The 20,498-nt window shown below is 44.4% G+C and overlaps 1 protein-coding gene across 4 annotated transcripts in view; it reads right to left on the bottom strand.

The window, feature by feature from the left end:
* Positions 1 to 20,498, bottom strand: part of ITCH (itchy E3 ubiquitin protein ligase) — a 2,968,415-nt gene that overhangs the window by 374,900 nt on the left and 2,573,017 nt on the right. For all 4 annotated transcript variants that reach the window (XM_069652264.1, XM_069652266.1, XM_069652265.1 and 1 more), the window contains exon 20: positions 2,637 to 2,757. In XM_069652264.1, the coding sequence (XP_069508365.1) occupies positions 2,637 to 2,757 (121 nt within the window). The remainder of the gene's footprint in view (positions 1 to 2,636; positions 2,758 to 20,498) is intronic.

The following is a 20,498-nucleotide window of genomic DNA, read 5'->3' as shown; positions in this document are numbered from 1 at the left end:
TAGACAAAGCTTCCAGGGTAGGAACTAGGGTCCATTTCTTCTGTTGGCACGCAATGCAGAGAAGGCATTTGTTCGAATTAATTGGGCCTATATGTTTAAAGCCTTGGAAAAGATATGGGGTGGAACCTCACTTCTTAAAGATGATTCATGCTAACTACCATCATCCGATGGCTGGGTTGAAGGTAAATGGAATGCTCACTGGGCCGTTCCCTATAACTAAGGGAACCAAGCAAGGGTTGTCCCTTGTCCCCCCCTCTTATTTGCCTTAGTGATGGAGCCATTCACGCAAAACAGTTAGGTGGGCTAAGACGCAGCATAAAATAGGTTTATTCGTGGACAATGTCATGCTGATGGTGTCCAATCCGAGGGAGTCCCGGCAGGAGATTATGGGGAAGATTCACAGGTTCTCAAGGGTGTCAAGGTTCAAGGTAAACTTGGCTAAATCTGAAATTCTCAACCTTTCGGTGGCGCTGGAGGAGGTGGAGCATCCTAATACCCAAACACCCTTTCGATGGGCAGAGGGATCGGTGCAGTACTTAGGGGCGAACCTAACTCTGAGAATGGAGACACTATTCAAGCCAAAATACAACCCATAATTCATCAAATTCAGAAGGATCTGAATAAGGGGAAGAGCCTGTATGTCTCGTGGCTAGGGAGGATAGTGATTGTTAAGATGAACGTCCATCGTAGGCTATTATATTTGTTCCAATGGCTTCTGATCCTGGTCACGGGGTGGTGATGAAGGGGAAGGGCTTTGTATGGAATTGTAAGAAGCCACGTATAGTTAGGAATGTTCTTTATAAGCACAAAAGGCAGGCGAGAGTGGGATGTCCCAATGTGATGAAATACTACCAGGTGGCGCAACTTACTGTGCTCGCGGAGTGGGAAAGGGAGAGCCAGTTGAAACACTGGTCACAGATGGAGCAGTGGAAGAGGGGATAGACCCATGGGACTCCAGGAAAACCCTATAACAAGATGAACATTGCAGATTTGGTATAAGTTAACTAGAAAGCACAGATGGGCACCATGGCCATCACTAAAAACACATGTTCCTGGAAACAAAGCCTTTCCACCAGGGATGGAGCATTCTAGATTTGCGCAGTGTTCAGGAGGAGGGCTGAGGGAATTTGAATGTGGAGATATGCACGAGGGGGCGGACTTTAAGACATTTGACAGATGTTCCCAGGAATTTGGGTTAACGATAGGGATATCTTTACTTACCAGCAGCTTTAACACAGACAATGAAAGAGGGGGTGACTAGAGCGCAGACGGAGTGGGAAATGACAATCTCAAACAGCAAGACTAATCGAGGTCTCATCTCCACGATATACAAAATCTTGCTAGGGGAGAGAGCAAGACCCAGCCGAGATTAAGGGGCAAGTGGGAGTTGGATGCTGGAAGGCAGTTCTCGTTGAGGGAGTGGGCTACAAGAGGGGCTTATGGGCCATACACGTCTGTGCAGAGCCGGGAATTGCAATTCAAAATACTGCAAAGGTGGCAATTTTTGCTGAAGAGGCTGAATAAAATTAAGGAATCTTATTCTCCTGTGTTGGCAAGCATGCAGGTAGGAGGAGACGGACGATGGGGCACATCTGGTCGGGGTGTCCCCATTTGAAACACATTTGGCAGGAAGTGTAGTCAAGAGTTTGTGAGATTCTAGGGACCAGTCGCACTTTCGACTTGGCTTTGTGCTTAATATTCCTGGGGTGGGAGAGGCTGAGATCAGGGGGAGGTTGGGGAAATTGTGTGCAAACCTGATGCTCAGCGTTAAACGATGTATTGCGAGGCAATGGCAGAACAGTGAAACACCATTTATAGTACAGTGGTACTATGCTGTGTGGGCAGTCTTTAGTATGGAAGGAACAACAGCAGTCCCTCATGGGGAACTCACACAGTTCGTGAAGGTTTGGTCTCCCTTTATTACATATGACCCTTAAGAATGCCAATCGATTGTACATGCCCACAAGATTACAATTTCTGTACATTTTGCCAGACGAAGAAGAGTGAATGGTGAGCAGAATATTGATGAACAATGAAGGTATACATAGTTGAAGACATGAAGGGGGGTGGGGTGAATTATAGGTATAACTTGACGTTGCACATAATGAGATGTAGATGCATATTATGTTTATTTGGTTGACATACAAATAGTTACAAATGCACAACTGAGACATTTATAAGGTGTCAGAGTTTGATATTGTAATGCCAACAGGCAACTATTTTTTCTCTTGTGCTATTCTTTGTCAATAAAGATCTGGTTGGAGAAAATAAAATACACTTTTCTTTGCCACATGGCGATACGGCCTGATCTATAGCACACAAAACATTACGAAGCATGTTATGAAAAGGCATGGTAAATAGTAGATAACCAACAGCATTGTCAAATATGGTTTTATCAAGACATTTTAACACATGGAAGAGTAAGAAGTGAAATCACCCACTTATCAGATAACCAAAGAACAACAAATAGTTTTCTAAATGACACTCAAATATGTGAGCTCAGATTTTCAGAGTTCCCTGATTTTGCAGTACAGAATATTCACCAGAAGCACGTTGAAGCAGTCTAACCTTTGGACACACCAACAACAAAAATGGCAAGTAAACAAAAGTGAAGGTAATATTAGAAGATTACTTACTTCTAGTTCTTTGGCATCAAAGTACTGTAAATATTGCTGTGGAAGAATTTCATTGAATCCCTCAAAGAAAGCCTGAGTCTGTTCTTCAACACCACGGGAGAGTCTCCATTCTGCTACCAGTCTACAGGGTAGAAAGACATTGAAAAAAAATATTTCACTCCATTTGGTGAAGCTTCCTTGGGCCAAGAAATATTCAAATTTCTTCAGTGAAATGGTTGAGTAAGTATGGCCATTGGTCAAATCCAATTTCCTTTCCCCAACCCTTGTGGCGTTGCCAAAGAGCCTACCACTCTTCAAGGTTACCCACAGTAACCTTTCACATTCTCTTAAGAGTGAAATGTATTGTGCATAGGAGGATGATGTAGGTATGGGGGCACACCTTATTGATAATGGTAAACCACAAATGTAGCTTTCATATGTTTTTGCCATGCCACACATTTATACATTTAGTGGTCATCTTGAGGCAAATATCACTAGTCTCTCTCGCTGTAAATCAGTCTCAAATCTTGGAGCCCAGTTTAAGTCTTAGCCCAGTCTCCATGTTCTGATTGACCCCAATGAAGTGTTAAAGCTACTGTGACAGACTTGAAAATAACAAAAGACATACTTGAGTGAAAGTTGAGACAAAACTATTTGTATTGCACAAGTGTGTCAGGGTTGCCGACTTATGAAGATACTTATTTATTTGTGGGGGCTTTTAAACTCAATTTCAAAATAATCTATATTGGACTACACTCAGGGCTTGAAGTCTTTTTCCCAGTTATGCACTGCTCTAAACAAATGGTAAATCAATTCAGTCTGGGATTTAGGACTTTATTTCTCATAATGCAATATGTTCGACAACAGACAGAGCTCACTTTCGGCTTTCTTTTGACAGGATGCAGTGCTTTAAACAAGAGGAAGTTCTGTTTGCTTTGAGATTTACAATCACTGCGTCAGCCAAAGGGCATTCAGTTTGTTTGTTTTCAAGACTCTTTACCACCACAAAGTGCCTAGATAGGTAGCAGTTGAATGTAGTTTGGGATGTAAGATTTTTCCTCACCATGCAGCGCTTTATAAAAGATTTTAAGATTCAGATCACTGCAGCTTTTATGACAAGTGTTGCCTGGATTCAATATTTTAACCACATTCTTTCTGGATTCTGGGTTCACAAAAGAGCTTTGGATGCCTCTCCATATCCCTGTTATGCAGTTTTATTCTTTGGCTTCGAGGATGCTCTCTTAACTCTTGTAGCTTTTCTGACTTTCTCCCAGACGTACAAATTTGGTTCAGGAATTTACTCAGTCAGGTCCCACTAAACAACACTGTGTACTCTAATCTTCTTTTCGCTCTAAACCCTTTTGATAAAAACAGGCCCCTTGTATCCAGGTTGCTGGGCACCCACATGCTCGTCCTCTTCACCCAGTTTCCCAACCACAAGTGTACATCGGGTTGTTCTCCAATAGGGTTGGGTGTATATTTTCATCTCCAGAACTAAATGCCTTTGTACCCGAAAGAAAGAGCAGGTTCTCTGCCACAGACCTCTCTTTCCCGACAGCGTTGGGTGAGATTAACTATGCAGCTGTTTCTGGCCCTACAATCACTTGCTCGTCAGCCTTCTCACAACAGGTAGATGTCAAACCCGTTCTCCCTCATTACTGGCTTTTTGAAGTGGCTGCTGTGCCATGAAAAGAGTTGCATGTATTCTTTAATGCTCAGTTTTTAAAGGTGATTTATCACACTGCCAGTTAGGTTTCCATTAAAAAATTAACTTTCAGTCGAAACCCCTCAAATCGTAATATTGTGGATTCTCAATTCTTATTGAGTGGGATGGAAAGGAACACCAGTTGTTGGCCCGATTTGGCAATTGTACAAAGCTTTCAGGTGACTCACATCTCAATCATCAAACAAGGACACCAACTTTGTAGCAATGTGGAAATAAAAGGTTCTGCTGCGTTTGCGTATTGGTTCAGAGGAGGGCTCTGAAAACCCTGAATATGCTCCTAGGCATACATTTCAAGACAAACATTTACTTATAACCCATCATAAGGCTCTCTCTGATAGATTTTCCTCCCACCGATTCCTCATCCTAGATGCAATTAGCTAGCACCTGACAAATAGTCACCAGAAGGGGATGAGGTAAGCCTTGGTGTGGACATCCTACAATGGTCCACTCTATGGCCCCATAAATGACGATCATGCCTAAATACGGAGCACTATAGGAACTATGGATGGCTATTACCCTTACTTCGTAGACACCTGGGGAGAATAGTGATCTAAAAATGCAAAGGTGGTGTCTCACGAGAAATGCAATTGTTATTTTAGTGTTCTTTAATTGAATTAAATATCTCCTGGAGCTTAGGAGGAACACGTGACTTGTCCAGGCGAGGGAATTGATGCGAAAATGGTTTATTAATGGTATAATTGAAACTTTAAAAAACATTAGCGTTAAACAAACCACTTAATTACCACAGCAATATCACCCCTATAATATTTAAGCATACATGATTAATACTTTTCACAAAGGACAAAGAACAAATACATTTCATACCGCACGTAAATGATAAAGGATGTCAATGAATTGTGTGAAGCCGCATCAGTGCATAAACCATCTCTATGGTCTATGGTTCTATCATGTGGTAGATAATTAAGTACACAAGTTTAAGAGCTTGCAGTCCTACCTGAAACTATGGCCATCCATGGAGCCACAGAGATTTGTTTTACTCCTACGTGTGAACAAATTACCTGTATTGGCAATCTCTGGCCCCGAGCTAGGCATCTTAAAGGAGGGCAGGTTTTGCTGATGATGTGTTCTTACAGGGAAACCTGGATCCGCATGACATGTTCTCATGGAATGCTGGGAATGTGGTCCCCTGTATAAAAAGATGTTGAGGCCCTATGTGATGGACTTGGATACTATTAAGAGTGACTCATTTTGGACCTATTGCCTGAATTCCGATCATAGGAGTTTGCATATCGCTCTTTATAGTGTCTTGAAGGGCATTCTGGCGTCTGGGAAACTTGCACATAGTATAACCTAATTTAATGGCATATGCATACATAACTCTTTGATACATCCTTGAGGTACGCTATGCTTTTGGCAGATTTGCACATCCGTATTGTGTGCATTAATGTATTTCTGTGCGATATATATTTGTATGGATATATTTATGTATTTATGCATTGTAATGAAATGATTTGCCTTGAGCTTTTTCTATGAAAAGTATTTTTATAATGATATGTTCTTATAATATGTTTTTTAAAGCTCTTTTGAGCTATAAACATAATAACATTTTTTTTTTGAAAAATGTATGTGTGGTACGAAATGTATTTATGTTCTTTGTCCTTTGTGAAACGTTAAATATGGTGCACACCATGCACAATGACCTCAGTTCACCCTTTCCCATATCTCCCTGCCCCCGTGCAGCTGAGGGAACACGAACAAAAAATGTTTTGCTCTTTAATCCTGAAATGCCACCAAATTCTCTAATGGAAGGGGTAGGTTAGGAGGGCAGTGAGGAATCTGTGGCAGGAAAATCCATGAGAAAGGACATTATCAAGAGTAGGTAATTTGTCCTTCTAATGGATTTCATCCGCCCACAGATTCCTCGTCTTACATATGCTCCCATAGCAGTATAACAATCCCAGAGGATGGTAGAGAGCAAGAAGTGACCACTTAAATCAAGAAACTTTAAAGGACCGCCCGACAGACATAAATGACTTACTTCCCAGTAATGTTATTTCCCGATGGCTTTTCCTCCCATAGTGTCCTCATCTCTGATATCTATCTCCCAGTGAAGCAGCTCTTTGAAATTATTCCGGCTGCCAGGGGACGCGGCTCCACGTCAGCTCCACCAATGCCTTTCTGCGCCAGATAGGCCACCAGGGCCAGTATACATTGAAGCACTAAGCCCAGGACCACATGAATTCCAATTAATTCTGACACTGATGGGCTGCAGAACCAAGGTGTACTAGCTACCCACCAAGAGGGGAAGGTAGGGAGTGTGATGAGGAATCAATATGTGGAACATCCATCAAAAAGAACACTAAAGAGAGCCAAGTAATTTGTTCTTCTAATGGGTTTCTTACTCCCAAGGGCTCTCCGTTGACAGATTCCCATAGAAATGTGTTAATTTGGAGGAGGGAGGGAAAAAATGGACACCACCCAAATCAAAAAACTCTGAAGGGCCACTCTACCAGAATGAGCATCCTGCCCTAACTGAGATCCAAGCAGATATGCTTTGCAAATATGTGCCGAGATGTCCACGTAGCCACCTGCCAAATGTCCAGAACAGGGACTCCACATTGCATAGGTGAGGTGGCAGCTAGTCAGACACACTCCGGTACATCTTTACCAGCAAAACCATAATATTCTGAGATGCAGATGATGATCCACCTTAACAGGGTCGATTTGGTAACCGTCCTGTCAGCACGGGCACCAACGTAACCAATGAAAAGGTGGATCTTTTGATAAGGATGGAAATCGGAACGACTTTCAGGAGGAAGCATGATTGCACTCTCAATGTCACATTTTCCTGTGGGAAAACAAAGTAGGGAGATTTACCTGACAATGCCTGGAGCTCACTCATACCATTCAGCAAAGGTGATGGAGACCAGGAAAATCACCTAAAGTGTGAACTATCTTAATGAATAAGAATCAAGGGGCTCAAACGGAATTCCCATAAAAACATGAACACTAAAGTTAAGTCCCATGGTAGAACAACCAACTAGTGTGGGGGAAACAAATTACTTACATGCCGCAGAAAGTGTATGACTGTGGGGGATTGTGAAAAAATAGAGCCTGCTCAGGGTTCTCCTGAAAACCGAAGAGGATGTGAAACTGGTAAAGGGATTCAGACCCCTCTCCCGGATCAAGTGAACAAAACGTATCCCACTCTTCAGGCATAAATGGATTTGTCGGCGGGTCTCTCAACAGAGGGGAGCAAATCCAGAATGTCCTTCGACAAATCCCACTCCTAATACATCAACCTTTCAGCAGCTAACCATGAAGATTCAGGCTGTTGATGTTCGGGTGCACAACTCTCCCATCAAATTGTGAGAGAAGGTCTGTTCTCGGAGGAAGGTGCCAGGGAGGGCAGATGGACATGTCCATCAACTCCAGGTACCACATTCCATGGGCCCAATTCAGAGCGATCAAAATCATTGTGGACCCAAACAGGCATAGCCTCCTGAGAAGCAGCAGCATGATGAGGATCAGTTGGAAGACAGCGCAGATCGAAGTGTCACTTGACCGTTAGAGCATCACCCAGAGTCCCTGCTAGGGAAGGTCCCTGGAGCAGAACCACCTGCCATTCTTGTTCACACTGGAATCAAAGAGGTCAAACTTTGGAGTCCTCCAACGGGAGAACACCACCTACAGAACTTCCCCAGCTTTTCAGGGATGCATACATGACCAGAATCAGTTTGGGTGAAGGTTGTCGAAACACCGCCCTCCTTCAGTACGTTGTTTCTCTGAGATCCTCATTCCAGGTCTCTGGACACTTGTATAGACCTGAAGAGTGCCCCTGAAATAGACCACTGACATCTGAGAAGCCACTGTAGTGACCAAATGCATAGCCTATCCCCTGGAACTACAAGACTGCAGGAGGCCATAAACCCAGAAAGCACAGGAAAGCTAATGCAGCAACACTCACCTGTGATCGGAGGACATGGACCAACTTGGAGCTGTTCGTCACTCGATCCTCAGGTAGTAAGGCCTTGCCCTGGCGATTGTCCAAAACTCTCCTGATAACTGGGATGGCGAAACCGGAGGCTTTTTGAATTTCAGGGAGAAGCCCAAGCGGTGCAACTGACTGCACATACGGTACAAGTGTCTGAGCTTGGACAAGCCAGTCATCCAGATGGGGAAAAACATGTATGCCTTCCCTTCTGAAGCAAGTCGCTAGCACTGCCATCAGCTTGGTGAAGGACCTGGGTGCCGAAGATGGACCAAATGGTAGGATCATGAATTGGTAGTGGCAGTGCCCCAATTTTAATCTCAGGTACTTCCACTGCTTTCTGTGGATAGGCACATTGAAGAAGGCCTCCTGGACATGCATGGAGGCAAGCCAATCCTGCAAGAGGAGGGCTTGAGGATTTGGGCTAGAGTAACCATCTTGAACTCGTTTTTGTGCAAGTACAGGCTCAAGCGCTGCAGGTCCAATATCAGATCTTATGCCTCTGTTGTTCTTCGGCAACAAAAAACGAGTTGACTACCAGTCCTTGCATCATTCTGAGCGGGCTACCAGGTATATAGCCCCATTCGCCAGAAGCTGACAAACCTCTTCCAGTAGGAAGTGGGTCCAGAGAAAAGTACTGGTTGTTTGGCGGATGGTCTAGAGGGTGTTGAGCAGCAGGAAGACAGAATCCCTGCTAGACTACCTGTAATATCCAGGTATCAAAAGTGGAAAGAGTCCATTCACTGCAGAGCCAGGAAATTCTACCTACTACAGTGGAAATGTGATTGAACTCTAGTTCAAAGGGCTTAGCACTGGGAGTGCTGCAGGCATAAAAGAGGCTGATAAACTTCCAAACTAGGGGCACCGTCTGCCCGACTCGTTGGGATGCCACTACGCTTGCTTACCAGAAGGAGCTTGATCTCTGCCCCTTTCAGCGTAAGAAGTGAAGGGAGGAAACCCCCTGCCTCTGCCCGTGGCAGCTGCAGGTTGTTGTTGCTGGACTGCCAGGTCCAGAGACTTTGCTGTTGCCTTAGAAGCTTGGATCTTCTGGAGGGAATCATTGACCTCAGTCCCAAACAGACTGAGGTCAGTAAATGGTATATCTAGGAGCTATACCAGACCATCCAGGGCAAAGCCCAACATCCTCAGCCAAGAATATCTCCATAACACCATAAAAGTGGCCCTAGAACTAGCCATGCAGTTGTCAGTATTTAGGCAGAACTGGGAGATCTGGCAAGCAGCCTCCTCGCCATCTTTTGGTAGGGCTTCAAAACCATCCCTCATGGCACCTGTATGGATGTGTTGGGCCACCTCCAAAACAGGCCATAGGCCAAAAGAAAATATAACTAAGGCGGAGGAGGCATTGATGGATTTCGGGCCTAGGCTGCCCAAACAAAACACTTTCTTCCCCAGGCATCCAGTCTCTTGCTCTCCCAATATGGGGGCAAAGACAGAAAAAGACATTGTCTTCAGATTTGCTGTGGCTGCCTGGGCAACTAAGCTTTCTTGGGATGCATGAGAGGACTGGAATTGCGGGCAAGACAGGGCTGCTGTGCGCTTATTGTCTACGTCCTGGTTCACCGTAGGAGCTGAGGCCGGCTAAGATCACAATTCTAAGACTGGTGCTTCTACAGCTGGACGAAAGGAGTAGGGTTTCTCTCTGTGGAAATTCATCCAGAATACCCATTAGCTCATACAGCACCTTGGGTCTAGTGGTGACCAATAACCCCAAAGCATCCACCACCATTGCAATCGGGTACTGAAAAGCAGCCAGGCTTTCCCAGGGTAGGAGCAGGGAGCTTTTCCAATTATGGCGTGATATCCAGGCCACTTGCATCTTGTAGGTTAGAAGCAGGGTCCACCAAATCACCACAGTCCCCAAATAGTTTCTCTGGCAAGTCTCATTTCCCTGGGGTGTTGTGGTTCCAATACAAAGGGAATGTGCGCCCCCACACCCCCCCCTTCAACATAAATTCTTCTATGCAAGACATAAATGCATAACTAGGGAGTGGAACATACACACAAGGAACCCCGTGAGACAGAGGAGGAAAGTTTCGGGCAAGAAGTTAATGTCCGAAACAGAGTGGTGCAGCCTCTTGACTGATCCTTATCCTTATTGTTGTGGGTAAGCTCAAAGGCGTAGGGTCGTGATGTTTTGCGGATTCTGTCAGCTCATCCGAGCGTGGTGGACTCCACATTGCCAACAGGGTGGAAGCAGAAACCGCTGGTGCATCGACTGAATCCACCAGCACCAAGCATATTTTGCCCAAAAAACTCCCTAATCTAATGGTGGAAGATTGGATGGGAAAAGGTACCCGAGGTACCTGATGTCCAAGGCGTTCCTTGATCTGCAACTCCTTTTCCTCAATGAGGTAGAAGAATGTTGTTTTGAGGGCATGCGGGGGGGAACAAGATCTCTTGCAGTGCTTCTTTTGCTTGCGGACCAGGGACCGTTATTCGGTACAGTGTTCCAGGCTGGGTGACCATGGACGAGTCGGTTTGTCTCCCTACTCCTTGTGGAGAAAGAAGAAGAATTTTGCCTCCTGTTCTAAAGTGCCATGGGGTGAATCGACTGGCGTAACCTACAACCCTATGTTCATGTTTGTTCTAGGTGTCAGTGATGCAACATCATTCCAAATGGAACACTGCATGGTTGTCATAAGAACTTGGTCCTAATACTCCTCTATGTTGGCAGTAAAGACAGATTGTATGCAGATCCGAGATGTGACATCCGATGTCCGCAGTCGATGCAGGGTTTAAAACGAGAGAGCTTGAAGGTGTTCAGCATGAAGTCAAAAATGAGAAGCAAGATTTTCAAGGACGAGTTAGTTAGAAAAAATTGTGCTGTCTGCTTGCGCTATACCCTATCAGTAAATAGCAATTGAGAAGAGTCTTTACACAATTTATAAGTACAGTGTAATGGTGTCTTTTAATATTGTGCTTAGTAACAGCCGACATGTGTTTCGACCCTCTGTTGTCCTCAAGGCAATTGTTTCACTTGCAAGATAATCCCCAAATGTTCTCGCTAGAGTGCTCTGAAATCTTTGTCCTACTTGTATGTTCCCAAGCTTATGTTGGTCTAGCGACCTTCTCCATGTTTTGCAGCGGCGTGTATGTCGAGTCTTGGTTGCCCCTTCAATAAGTCCTCACAACCCGGTCATACCCGTGTTGGTAAAGAAGAATCCCTATGGAAGTTTCCAAACAATATGTCCTGTGCTCCCTTTTCAAGGAAGCAGTGTTCCTAAAGCAAGCAGAGTGCACCGAAACAAGGAACTAGGGTCACGGGTGCAGTTCCTCAATATATACTAGCCCAGGCATCATATCCGGCATGTGGCATGTAATGGCAATCAGGTGGCTCAGATGCAGAGCTCCGCCTCCGGGCAACAGAAACGTTTCTGAACAGCTGCAGCGTTGGGAGACAGATAAAGATGAGGAACCTGTGGAAGAAAAGAATCCATTAGAAATGTATTTTAACCGTGGTGATCCTCTGACCTCTTGCTCTGAAAAAAGACTCCCTTCAGTTTGAAGGTTACAAAGAATTCTTATTTACCAACAGCTTCTCACTTTGATTTTACCCTATCCGACGTCTCGGAAAGCTTCAGTTTTGAGAAAAAGTCTTCTCAGGTGTTAAAATGCAAAATTTTGTAAACCTATTGTCAGAAAATAGAGAAATTGAGTAAGGGATCAATTGTTCTATGCACTCCGTCTTCAAAGCATGCTTTACCATGTGCTTTATGTGAAGGATCAGAAATGAGAGGCGGACCCAAAGTTATAATATTTTCAACATTAGATATTTTCATAAAAATAAAGGGGTTGGATAAAGGCCTGTCCCTATCACAAAGAGTTTACCCTGCGTAAGAAGCTAAAACTAAAGATCAGTCTGTGTCTCGTCGTCAAAATGATACAATGAGTCCTTGTGTCCAAAACGTATCGGACCCTCACACTAATAATCAACAACCAAATGTTTAAGGTAAATGTTGCTATTTTAAATTTAGCAAAAAGTGCGTGCAAAAACCAAATATTTGAAATCCAACAAAACAATCTTTGGATCGCACCTAGAAACACTTGTGTACAGGAGCATTCTGAATGGCATATATCATATCATTGGATCAAGGTGGTGGTTCCCTTCACCTAGATTATTTCAGGTAGGATAGCGAAAAGTGTCCCTTTCAAACAGTTCTTCCTTAAGAGTAGTAGAAATGTCCCTTTCACACAACCTTTTCTTAGGGATGAAAGAATGTGTCCTTTCAAGCAATAGTTCCTCAAGAGTAGTAAAAAGATCTTTTACACACAACAATGCTTCAAGGGTGGCAAAAGGGTCTCTTTTATGCAACAACTTCTAAAGGACAGCTTCCTGGTATACTCCCCTGCCAGGAATCCTCCGGTTGACTCTTTAGATCCCCTGGTATACTCTCCTGCTAGGTATCTTTTCACAATGGGCCTCATTACGAGTCCGGCGGTAGCCGTGCTGGTAAAACCGACAGGCTGCCGCCGGACTCATGGGGATTTACCGGCTCCGGACTTGCTGGAATCACTGGGACATTACAGCCCCGGTGGTCCGGTAATTTCGGAGCCAGCATTCCGTTACTCGCTATTCCCGTGGAGTCCCAGGACTCCATGGGAATGGGGGCAGTGGAAACACCGGCACCATGCTGTAATGGTGCGGGTGTTTCCACGTCCGTGTGCAGACGGTGGTTTTACGCCCACCAAGTCAGACCTGGCGGGTCTAACACCACACAGCACATTACTCTGAGTTAGCCGGTCCGGAAAACGGTGCCGGTACTGTTTTACCGGCACTGTTAAATCCGGACCGGCTAACTCGTAATGAGGCTCAGTGTCTTTTTCTTTCATACACTTTAAGTAGATTCCATGGTGTTGTCTCCTGCCTGGTATCCTTCCCCCAAAAGGCTCACTGCCTGATATATTTTGTTTATCAGGGCTTCTTTCAATGTTCTCTCTGTTTTTCAGTATAGCGCAGTGGTATTCCTGCACTGGCTATACTTCATTGGCTTTAGATAGTACTTGTTCCAAACTTCCCCATATAGAGACTTGTTCAAGTTCTGTCTTAACTTCTTCACCAATATTCATTTGCTTGTGGCAATACTTGCTCCAACTTTCCCCATATAGACATCTCAGGCATGAGGATTTGTGCAAACTATCTTTCTATTTTACTTGGTCGATATTCAAAATTAACTTTCAATTGTTTATAGGCCTGTCAGTACGCCCCGGGGTCCACACCATCACTGAACAGACTCAGTGGTGTCTCCTGGCGTTTCCGATCCGTGGCCTGCTGCTGCAGCAAAGTCTTCACTCGGGGACAAGCGCCTCCCAGACCCTTTTCCAGCTCTCCCGCCGGCTCTGAGTTCACTTACCGGTGAAGCTGCCGCTGTCTGGCAGTCTCCGACAGCATTGCTCCTGCTGCCAGCACCTCTGCAGCTCACCCTCTGTGCCTGCTGTGCTTCCCTGGGTCTCCCGCCGCTCTGGTAGGTAATGCTTACAAGCGGTAGATTGAAAGCTCCTGCCTTCTTCTACACGTCTTGTTTCCTTGCATCTGCCTGCACCTGCAGTTCTGCATCCCGCTTTGCCCCCGCTCTGCTCCTCTCTTATACGACTCTCTCCTGCAATTCAAAGTGTAAGCCATCTTTAAATGTCCCGCGCAGCTGAGCTTCATTGCAACAACTAGTATGCGTTACTTTCACTCCATACAAACCGCTTCTTACTCTTCCCCTCAGTACTTGAAGCATTGTGGGAGTGGAGTCCATAGGATTTCCAGGTCTTCCAAAATGATATTGATGAGGATTCTTATTTAGAACAAAAACATCACCGACAAGAGATATTAAATGTGTATTACAAGTATATGAGGTATGAATGATATTCTGCTCAGATTGCGTTGCAGAAAGGGGTTTTTGGGTCCTGCAGTGGGAGAGATTAGTAAAGTGACAACAGGCCATTAAGAGTTCAGTAATTATGCAGTCTTCCTCTCCGGGAAGGGAAGAATACCATGCCTCTCCTGTTGCTGTCACCACCTTGTCCCGATAGACGTTTCCTCCCATGTGATCCTCCCTCATGATACCACCCACAGAGTCGGATCAGGTAGCGACTGCCGTCGCCTGGGCACATGGGAGGAAATCTCTGGCTGGGGATCAGTGATGACTCCACCGTATTTATTACTTTTGCCCCACAACAAACCTGGGGCAAGTGGGCTTCCTAATCAGTTTCATATTATGAGCCCACTCATTTGTAAGGCATTGCTAACAAATAAAATACTCAAACAAAGGTTTCAAGAACCACAAATTGGTATTTTATCATTTTTAAAATAGCTTTGTTCAATTTAGCAGTTAAACATCACCATTCACGAAAATCAAATTAAGTAATTAATCAATGCTTTGTTGTTCTTCACAATCATGTGATTACTACCCTTGTAACATAGCATTGATTTCCAAAACAAGCAGTGTTTTATTCTGCAGACAAAATATATCAGCTTCTAAATAAAAAATGTCTTAACATCTATGACGGCTACAAAAGCATTCTACACAATTCACATTTTCCCTGCACGAGACAGCTTAATAAAGTTACAACAATAGTTAATTTATTTTGTCTAGGCACTATGCTATTTCTCTCATTGCTCACTGAACCGTTAAAGCTTTTTTTGGCTCTCTGATTCAACCTTAGAAAGAAACTGGAATCTTCATGCTTTGCCTTTAAAAAGTTACTTTTCTTTCGAACACATTAAAATGAGCTACTGTGAACTATGAAATTAAAAAGTGTTCTTATTTGGTTTAATATGACGTATCGAAAATATAGCAGAGCCACATAAAATGTGCTGCAGCCGTTTGGTGCGTTAACCTCAAATTAAGTCACCGTCTGAACTCCCCCATCAGCTGCTCGAATGGAAGCGTGTGTCTGCCTGCCAATCACCTGAAATTCTTCTTGTGCCCTTAGCAGGATGTGCTCTGTGATTTATATATACCCTTAGTCTGCTATATTCATTTTATCAGATTGTTTTTTTTAACTGGACACTTCAAAATATCTTTTCCTATCTCTTACCATGGTGTGTGTTTTGAACTGTACCTCAATACATGTTTGCTATCTCTGTTCAACACATACACTAATTTTGCCTTGCAATTTCCTATTCTTTCTTATCAAGTGAAAGTCGTCAGTTTGACATTTTTTTGATTTTAGAAATACGCAATGCGTTCAGTATGCTCTTTTTTTAAAGCGTAAATGCACATATGAATCAACGTGATGCCTTCTTCCTTTCCGTTTTTATTAAAGTCTATCTCCCCGTTACACTTATGCAAGGTTCACAGTCGTCTGATGTCTTGGTTTGCGCTGTGGTGTTGGACATCTCAGCAATCAGAGACAAAAGCTAAATGAATGCTGCAATCCATGCTTCCTGCATTTTTCATGTTTCCATGCTGTGTGCGAATTAAGCTGTTATAGCACTGCAATGAAAGTGGCAATTATTAAAACCCTACTATTCTCAATGGGCCTTGATAATACATTCATGTCAAATGCGTACAAGATCACACATAAACGCTTTATTTAGTCCAAACCGCTTCTATGTATTCTCTATAGCCTTTGCATGTTCAAATGCAGTATGTAAGGGAATCCGTGGCTTGTTAACACTAACCCAAAAAAGTATGATGGGGTGGCTCATCACAAATAACCATGATGACCCTGTTTGTAAGTCCTGGGGTGTTTATTTGGTACTTTACAAGCAGCTTGGGCCAAGGATTCTCCGTAGTTCTCAGGCCTGATCAGGTTCTTGGGAATTGAGGCTACGGACATCCCTCACTCTCTCACCTACCCCGGCCAATACCCTCCGCCATAACTCAGATGTCTCTAACTGGTGTTAGCACTATTGATCGGTGTCACCTGTGGTCTTTGCTCTTTCTGGGGCCAAGTATGACTTCCCTAAAACGAGGGCTAACTATCTCCCTTGGGGGTCTTCTAGCTTTCCCTGACCTTTCCCGCTTAGTGGTTTTAGGGAGATCGAGATGGTGCCTTCTTCCCTCCGGTGTCACTCTTACTTATCTCACGCCCACTCGTACCTGACGCTTCACTTCTATTAGTCTCTACAGATGTTCTCCTCCCACCATACTACTGTCCCTCTGCTCTTTCACTCCGCCTTTCCACCTCCACCCTTTGATCTGACTCCTACCTCTACTTCTTAACCCCATCACTTCTTACTGTCGCTACCTCCTGCTAACTCAGTTGTTCCCTTCCTCCCACTCTACTTCCTTGCCTCTTGCTATTCTTATGTTATTTCTCTCACTCTACTCTTACCATTGGCTACTCCTATTCTCTCACTCCCTGTTGCACTTACTACTCTCCGTCTACTGCTATTGCTAGTGTGTTATTAACACTCACTACCGCCCTCTACTACCGCACTACTGCCTATTCCACTTCAAGCTTATCCTTCATGCCCACCACCATTACTACTTACTACCAGTCCCTCACTCACCACTCCCCTCCCCTCCTCCCACTTCCAACTACTACTGCTACCTCTTCCACAAGTACTACCACTACGCTACGCTACACTATCTCTTACTCCTCATACTCTCCACTCACTCACAAATACTCCAGAGCCCCTCTCTCCAACAGCTTCCGCAATCCAGTCGCTATCTCCTCTTCTGGTCTCTCGGACATCCTCCACCAACTCCTGTCTTCACCCAACTAACCCACACTCAACGATTCTCACATTCATCCTTATATACCCCCCCAGTCTCCCAGGACTGGCCACTTCCTTTATCCAATAGCTTAGCTTCCTTGAGGGTGTGTCTCAGGGGAAGGGCTTGGTGAGGAATGATGAGGGCTGGTAAGCCTCGCCCCTTCATGCAGTCTGGCTGCATGCCTAACCTGGAGCCTGTAATGGCTTCAAGGAGTCATACATGCCTACAGGCCTCTCTGGGGTATTTTACCCATACAGGTACCTGATGGTGTAGTGACGGATAAAGACCACGTGGGGGCCTTGCACTTAGTAACAAATAGCCTAGCTGGTGGGCTAGTAAACTCTGCGAGGCTCTGTACTGTGGCAGCCGCCCCCCTTGTTAGGCAAAATCCTGTGCAGTTCCCTTAGGGAGCTCTACAGAAGATTAAGACTACAGGTGAGAGCAATAAATCCCCTTTGGTATCAGTCTGTACCACAAAGATTTAGTTGGTAGCTGTGGCTGAGCAGTCAGACTTATCTCAAGAGGGAGATGAGCAGTATTCAGGGTTTACACAATAGGCCTACAGTACTAGGGTACAAGGAAACACTGACCAAAGCTTTGTATTTAAAAAGTATATATATATTTATTTTATACACTTCTAATAAAATACATGTATCACAGTCATCGAGCAAGTTAAAATAAGTCAAAGAAAAATATACACACTCCCTAGTTAAATTGTAGACCAAGTGAACCAGAGTGAAAACTGAGCAAAACACAAGGGATACTCTAGCAATTTCTCACAAGGGAGGGAAAGCACAAGTTATTCAGAAATAGCTTCTTAAACACCGTAGCAACACTTCCCATAAGTTTGTGAACCAGTTTAAGCAAGACAGTGCATCAGTATAGGAAATACGTAAATGAAAACTGAGCAAAATGGCATTTCACAAGGTTTAAAAAGGGGAAGAAAAGGGTAGTATACGAAGTAGGTGCACCAACACAGTTCTAGTTGAGAATCAATCTAAAGAAGGCAGTTCTAACAAATGTAGCCAGAGTCAGTAGACCTGTGCCAGGGTCAGTGGTACAGGGCAAGGGCCCAGGAGCAAAATGTTCTTGAAGCTGCAGTCAAGTCTTTGATTAACGATTTTGAAAAGGTGGTTACAGAAGTTGAAAAGACAATGTTAAGAGATGGGGGCGGCCAACCCAACAGGTAGGTAAAGGATTTAAAACACCTTTAGAGATACCGCGAAGAAAGGGCGGCCTGGCGGAACAATGTACCTTTATAATGAAGAAGTGGCTCCTGCGGTGGCGGTTGTTTCGGGTAGTTCCTGCAATTCGGGGAATCCAGCAGAGGAAGAGAGGCTCTCGTCGTGGAGGAAGGTTCGAGTTACTGCACTAGCCAGGGATGAAACCAGCAGCGGTGCTGCCCGACGAATAAAAGGTATGCTCCTTTAAATCGCGGTCCGGGTGGACTGGTGCCTGGCTATCTGGCCTCCGAGTACAGGGTACTGGTGATTCAACCAAGGCAGGTCCGGGAAGGCGATTGGCAAACTGATTGGCCCCACCAGCTCAAAGGAAGAAGGCACTTTCAGATGAAGATCTTCTCTCGTCGTGTGGAGAAAAGTGGTGAGACCCTGCAGCAGTGCTTCACCAGTGGTTCAGTTGTTGCAGATGTCTTTGGCTTCTCTCCTCTTCGGCTTCTTAGTCCCAGTGGCGACGTCTTGCTCTTCCAGTCCTCAGGGCCCTGCTTTGATGCAAAAAGATCCCCATTCATACAGCCTAGCTGTCACTCACACAGTGCAGTGGTCATCTTGGCGGGAGACCCTCCAGCCTATCAGGATAGAGTGCGACATGGGTTGCTGAGGCAACCCTGTCCAAGGGTCCTACTCCCCTTCCCAAACAATGGACCCACCCCAGACTAAGAGGCGCTGAAAGGAGGGCTTCTTGGCAGAAGCCCGCCAAACGGACGAACAAAGGATCCCCGAGCTGGGTTAGGAGTTTAGAGAAAGACACGAGAAAGAAGTTATATTAAAGTTCGCCCATGCGAAGTGGCCTTGGAAGTGGCCTGTTGTGTCTGTTGCTCACGCTGCACGAGTTTACGTGAGGAAGAAAGGAAGCCTGCTGCCGTACTCCTTTGTTTGGGACTTATATGGCCACGCCCCCAACAACTGCTAATCTTTAAAATCAGCTGCGTGCGCGCCCATGCGCGCGCGCCCATGCGAAGTGGCCTTGGAAGTGGCCTGTTGTGTCTGTTTGGTCTGGTAGGGCTGCGGGGTGGCGGCCTAATTCTTCGCATTTTAGGTAACTTTACATTTACCTGTTCTACTACGGTACCTGCCATAATCTCTTTTTCTTTCTGGTAATATGGTGGTTGGAGCCTCATTATAGATGTAGTATAATGAGCCATGAGCCTGAAAAAATCTGTTAAAGTAGGTGTAAATAAATCTGCTAAAACGAAGTGTCGTCTCACTAGCGTGTCTAAGCCTTATATGGCTACTAGAATGAGTATTGCTCGTGCAATGGCCCTATCTGCCTCTGACCTAACTAATTCTGAAAGGGAGATGGTGGACTGTGCACAATCTTGTTCTATGGAACAAAGACTTACAATTAGCCCTAAAGCATTAATTAATGATGCTCATTTATCGGAAAGTTCGCAATCTTTATTTGCTGAGGAGGGCTCAATTGCTGATATTGATGTAAACAGGGTAATTGAACCTGACAGCAATAAAGATAGATTGAACGAGTGCTTAACTTATGATGATACTCCACCAATCTTTAGCTTAGGAATAACCTCTATGTTGGACGTATCACAACATCTGGTCCAAGATTCAAGCTATGACACCACCACAGTATTGGAAATAAACAATATAAATTCAGTCATGGCCACTGGATCATGTTGTAAAGAGTATCAAGCAACGGTACTATCTGAATTAAAGAATCATACTAGACTGCTAAATGAGATGGTGTTGGCTCTTACAGCTTTACCTGAAATGTTAACACGATTGATTACAAAATATGGTACTGAGCCCAATTGCATGAAAAAGCACCTAGATAATAGTGGTATTATGGTGATAAAAGAATTGGCCTTAAATGCAATCCCCCTAAAGACCCCGCAGGGACTGCCTCCTGGTATGATTGAGACCAACATTGTAAAAACAGGTTTAAATGATCCCGCGACTGTTATTGAAGGTACAACCATTATTAGTGATGACGATAATGGTGCTTTTATTGAAAAAATTTCGAAAAAAAAGGAGAACAAAAATAGAAAAAAACAGGCAAAACAAGCGAAGGCTAGCCTTACTACATCTCGTAAATTTATGAGAACTCTTGATATACGTGAGGCTTGGCTAGACAAGAAAGATAACAATAACACCGACAAGGTGGTGGACAATAATAATATATTAGAACCAACTCCACCAGTTTTATCAGCCAAATTGGCTGCCCTACCATTGGTCGCCACACGAAGCCCAGATAAATCAGAGTATACAGAAGGCCCTTCTACGCTGTCGGCGGTACTTAAAAATAAAGTTACTTCTGACAGGATTGATAGTAAT

The sequence above is a fragment of the Ambystoma mexicanum genome, chromosome 3p (genome assembly GCF_040938575.1).
Source record: "Ambystoma mexicanum isolate Mex_15411 chromosome 3p, UKY_AmexF1_1, whole genome shotgun sequence".
NCBI classification, from domain to species: Eukaryota; Metazoa; Chordata; class Amphibia; order Caudata; family Ambystomatidae; genus Ambystoma; species Ambystoma mexicanum.
Note: the sequence above shows the minus strand (reverse complement) of the source record. Positions and strands in the feature narration are given on the sequence as shown.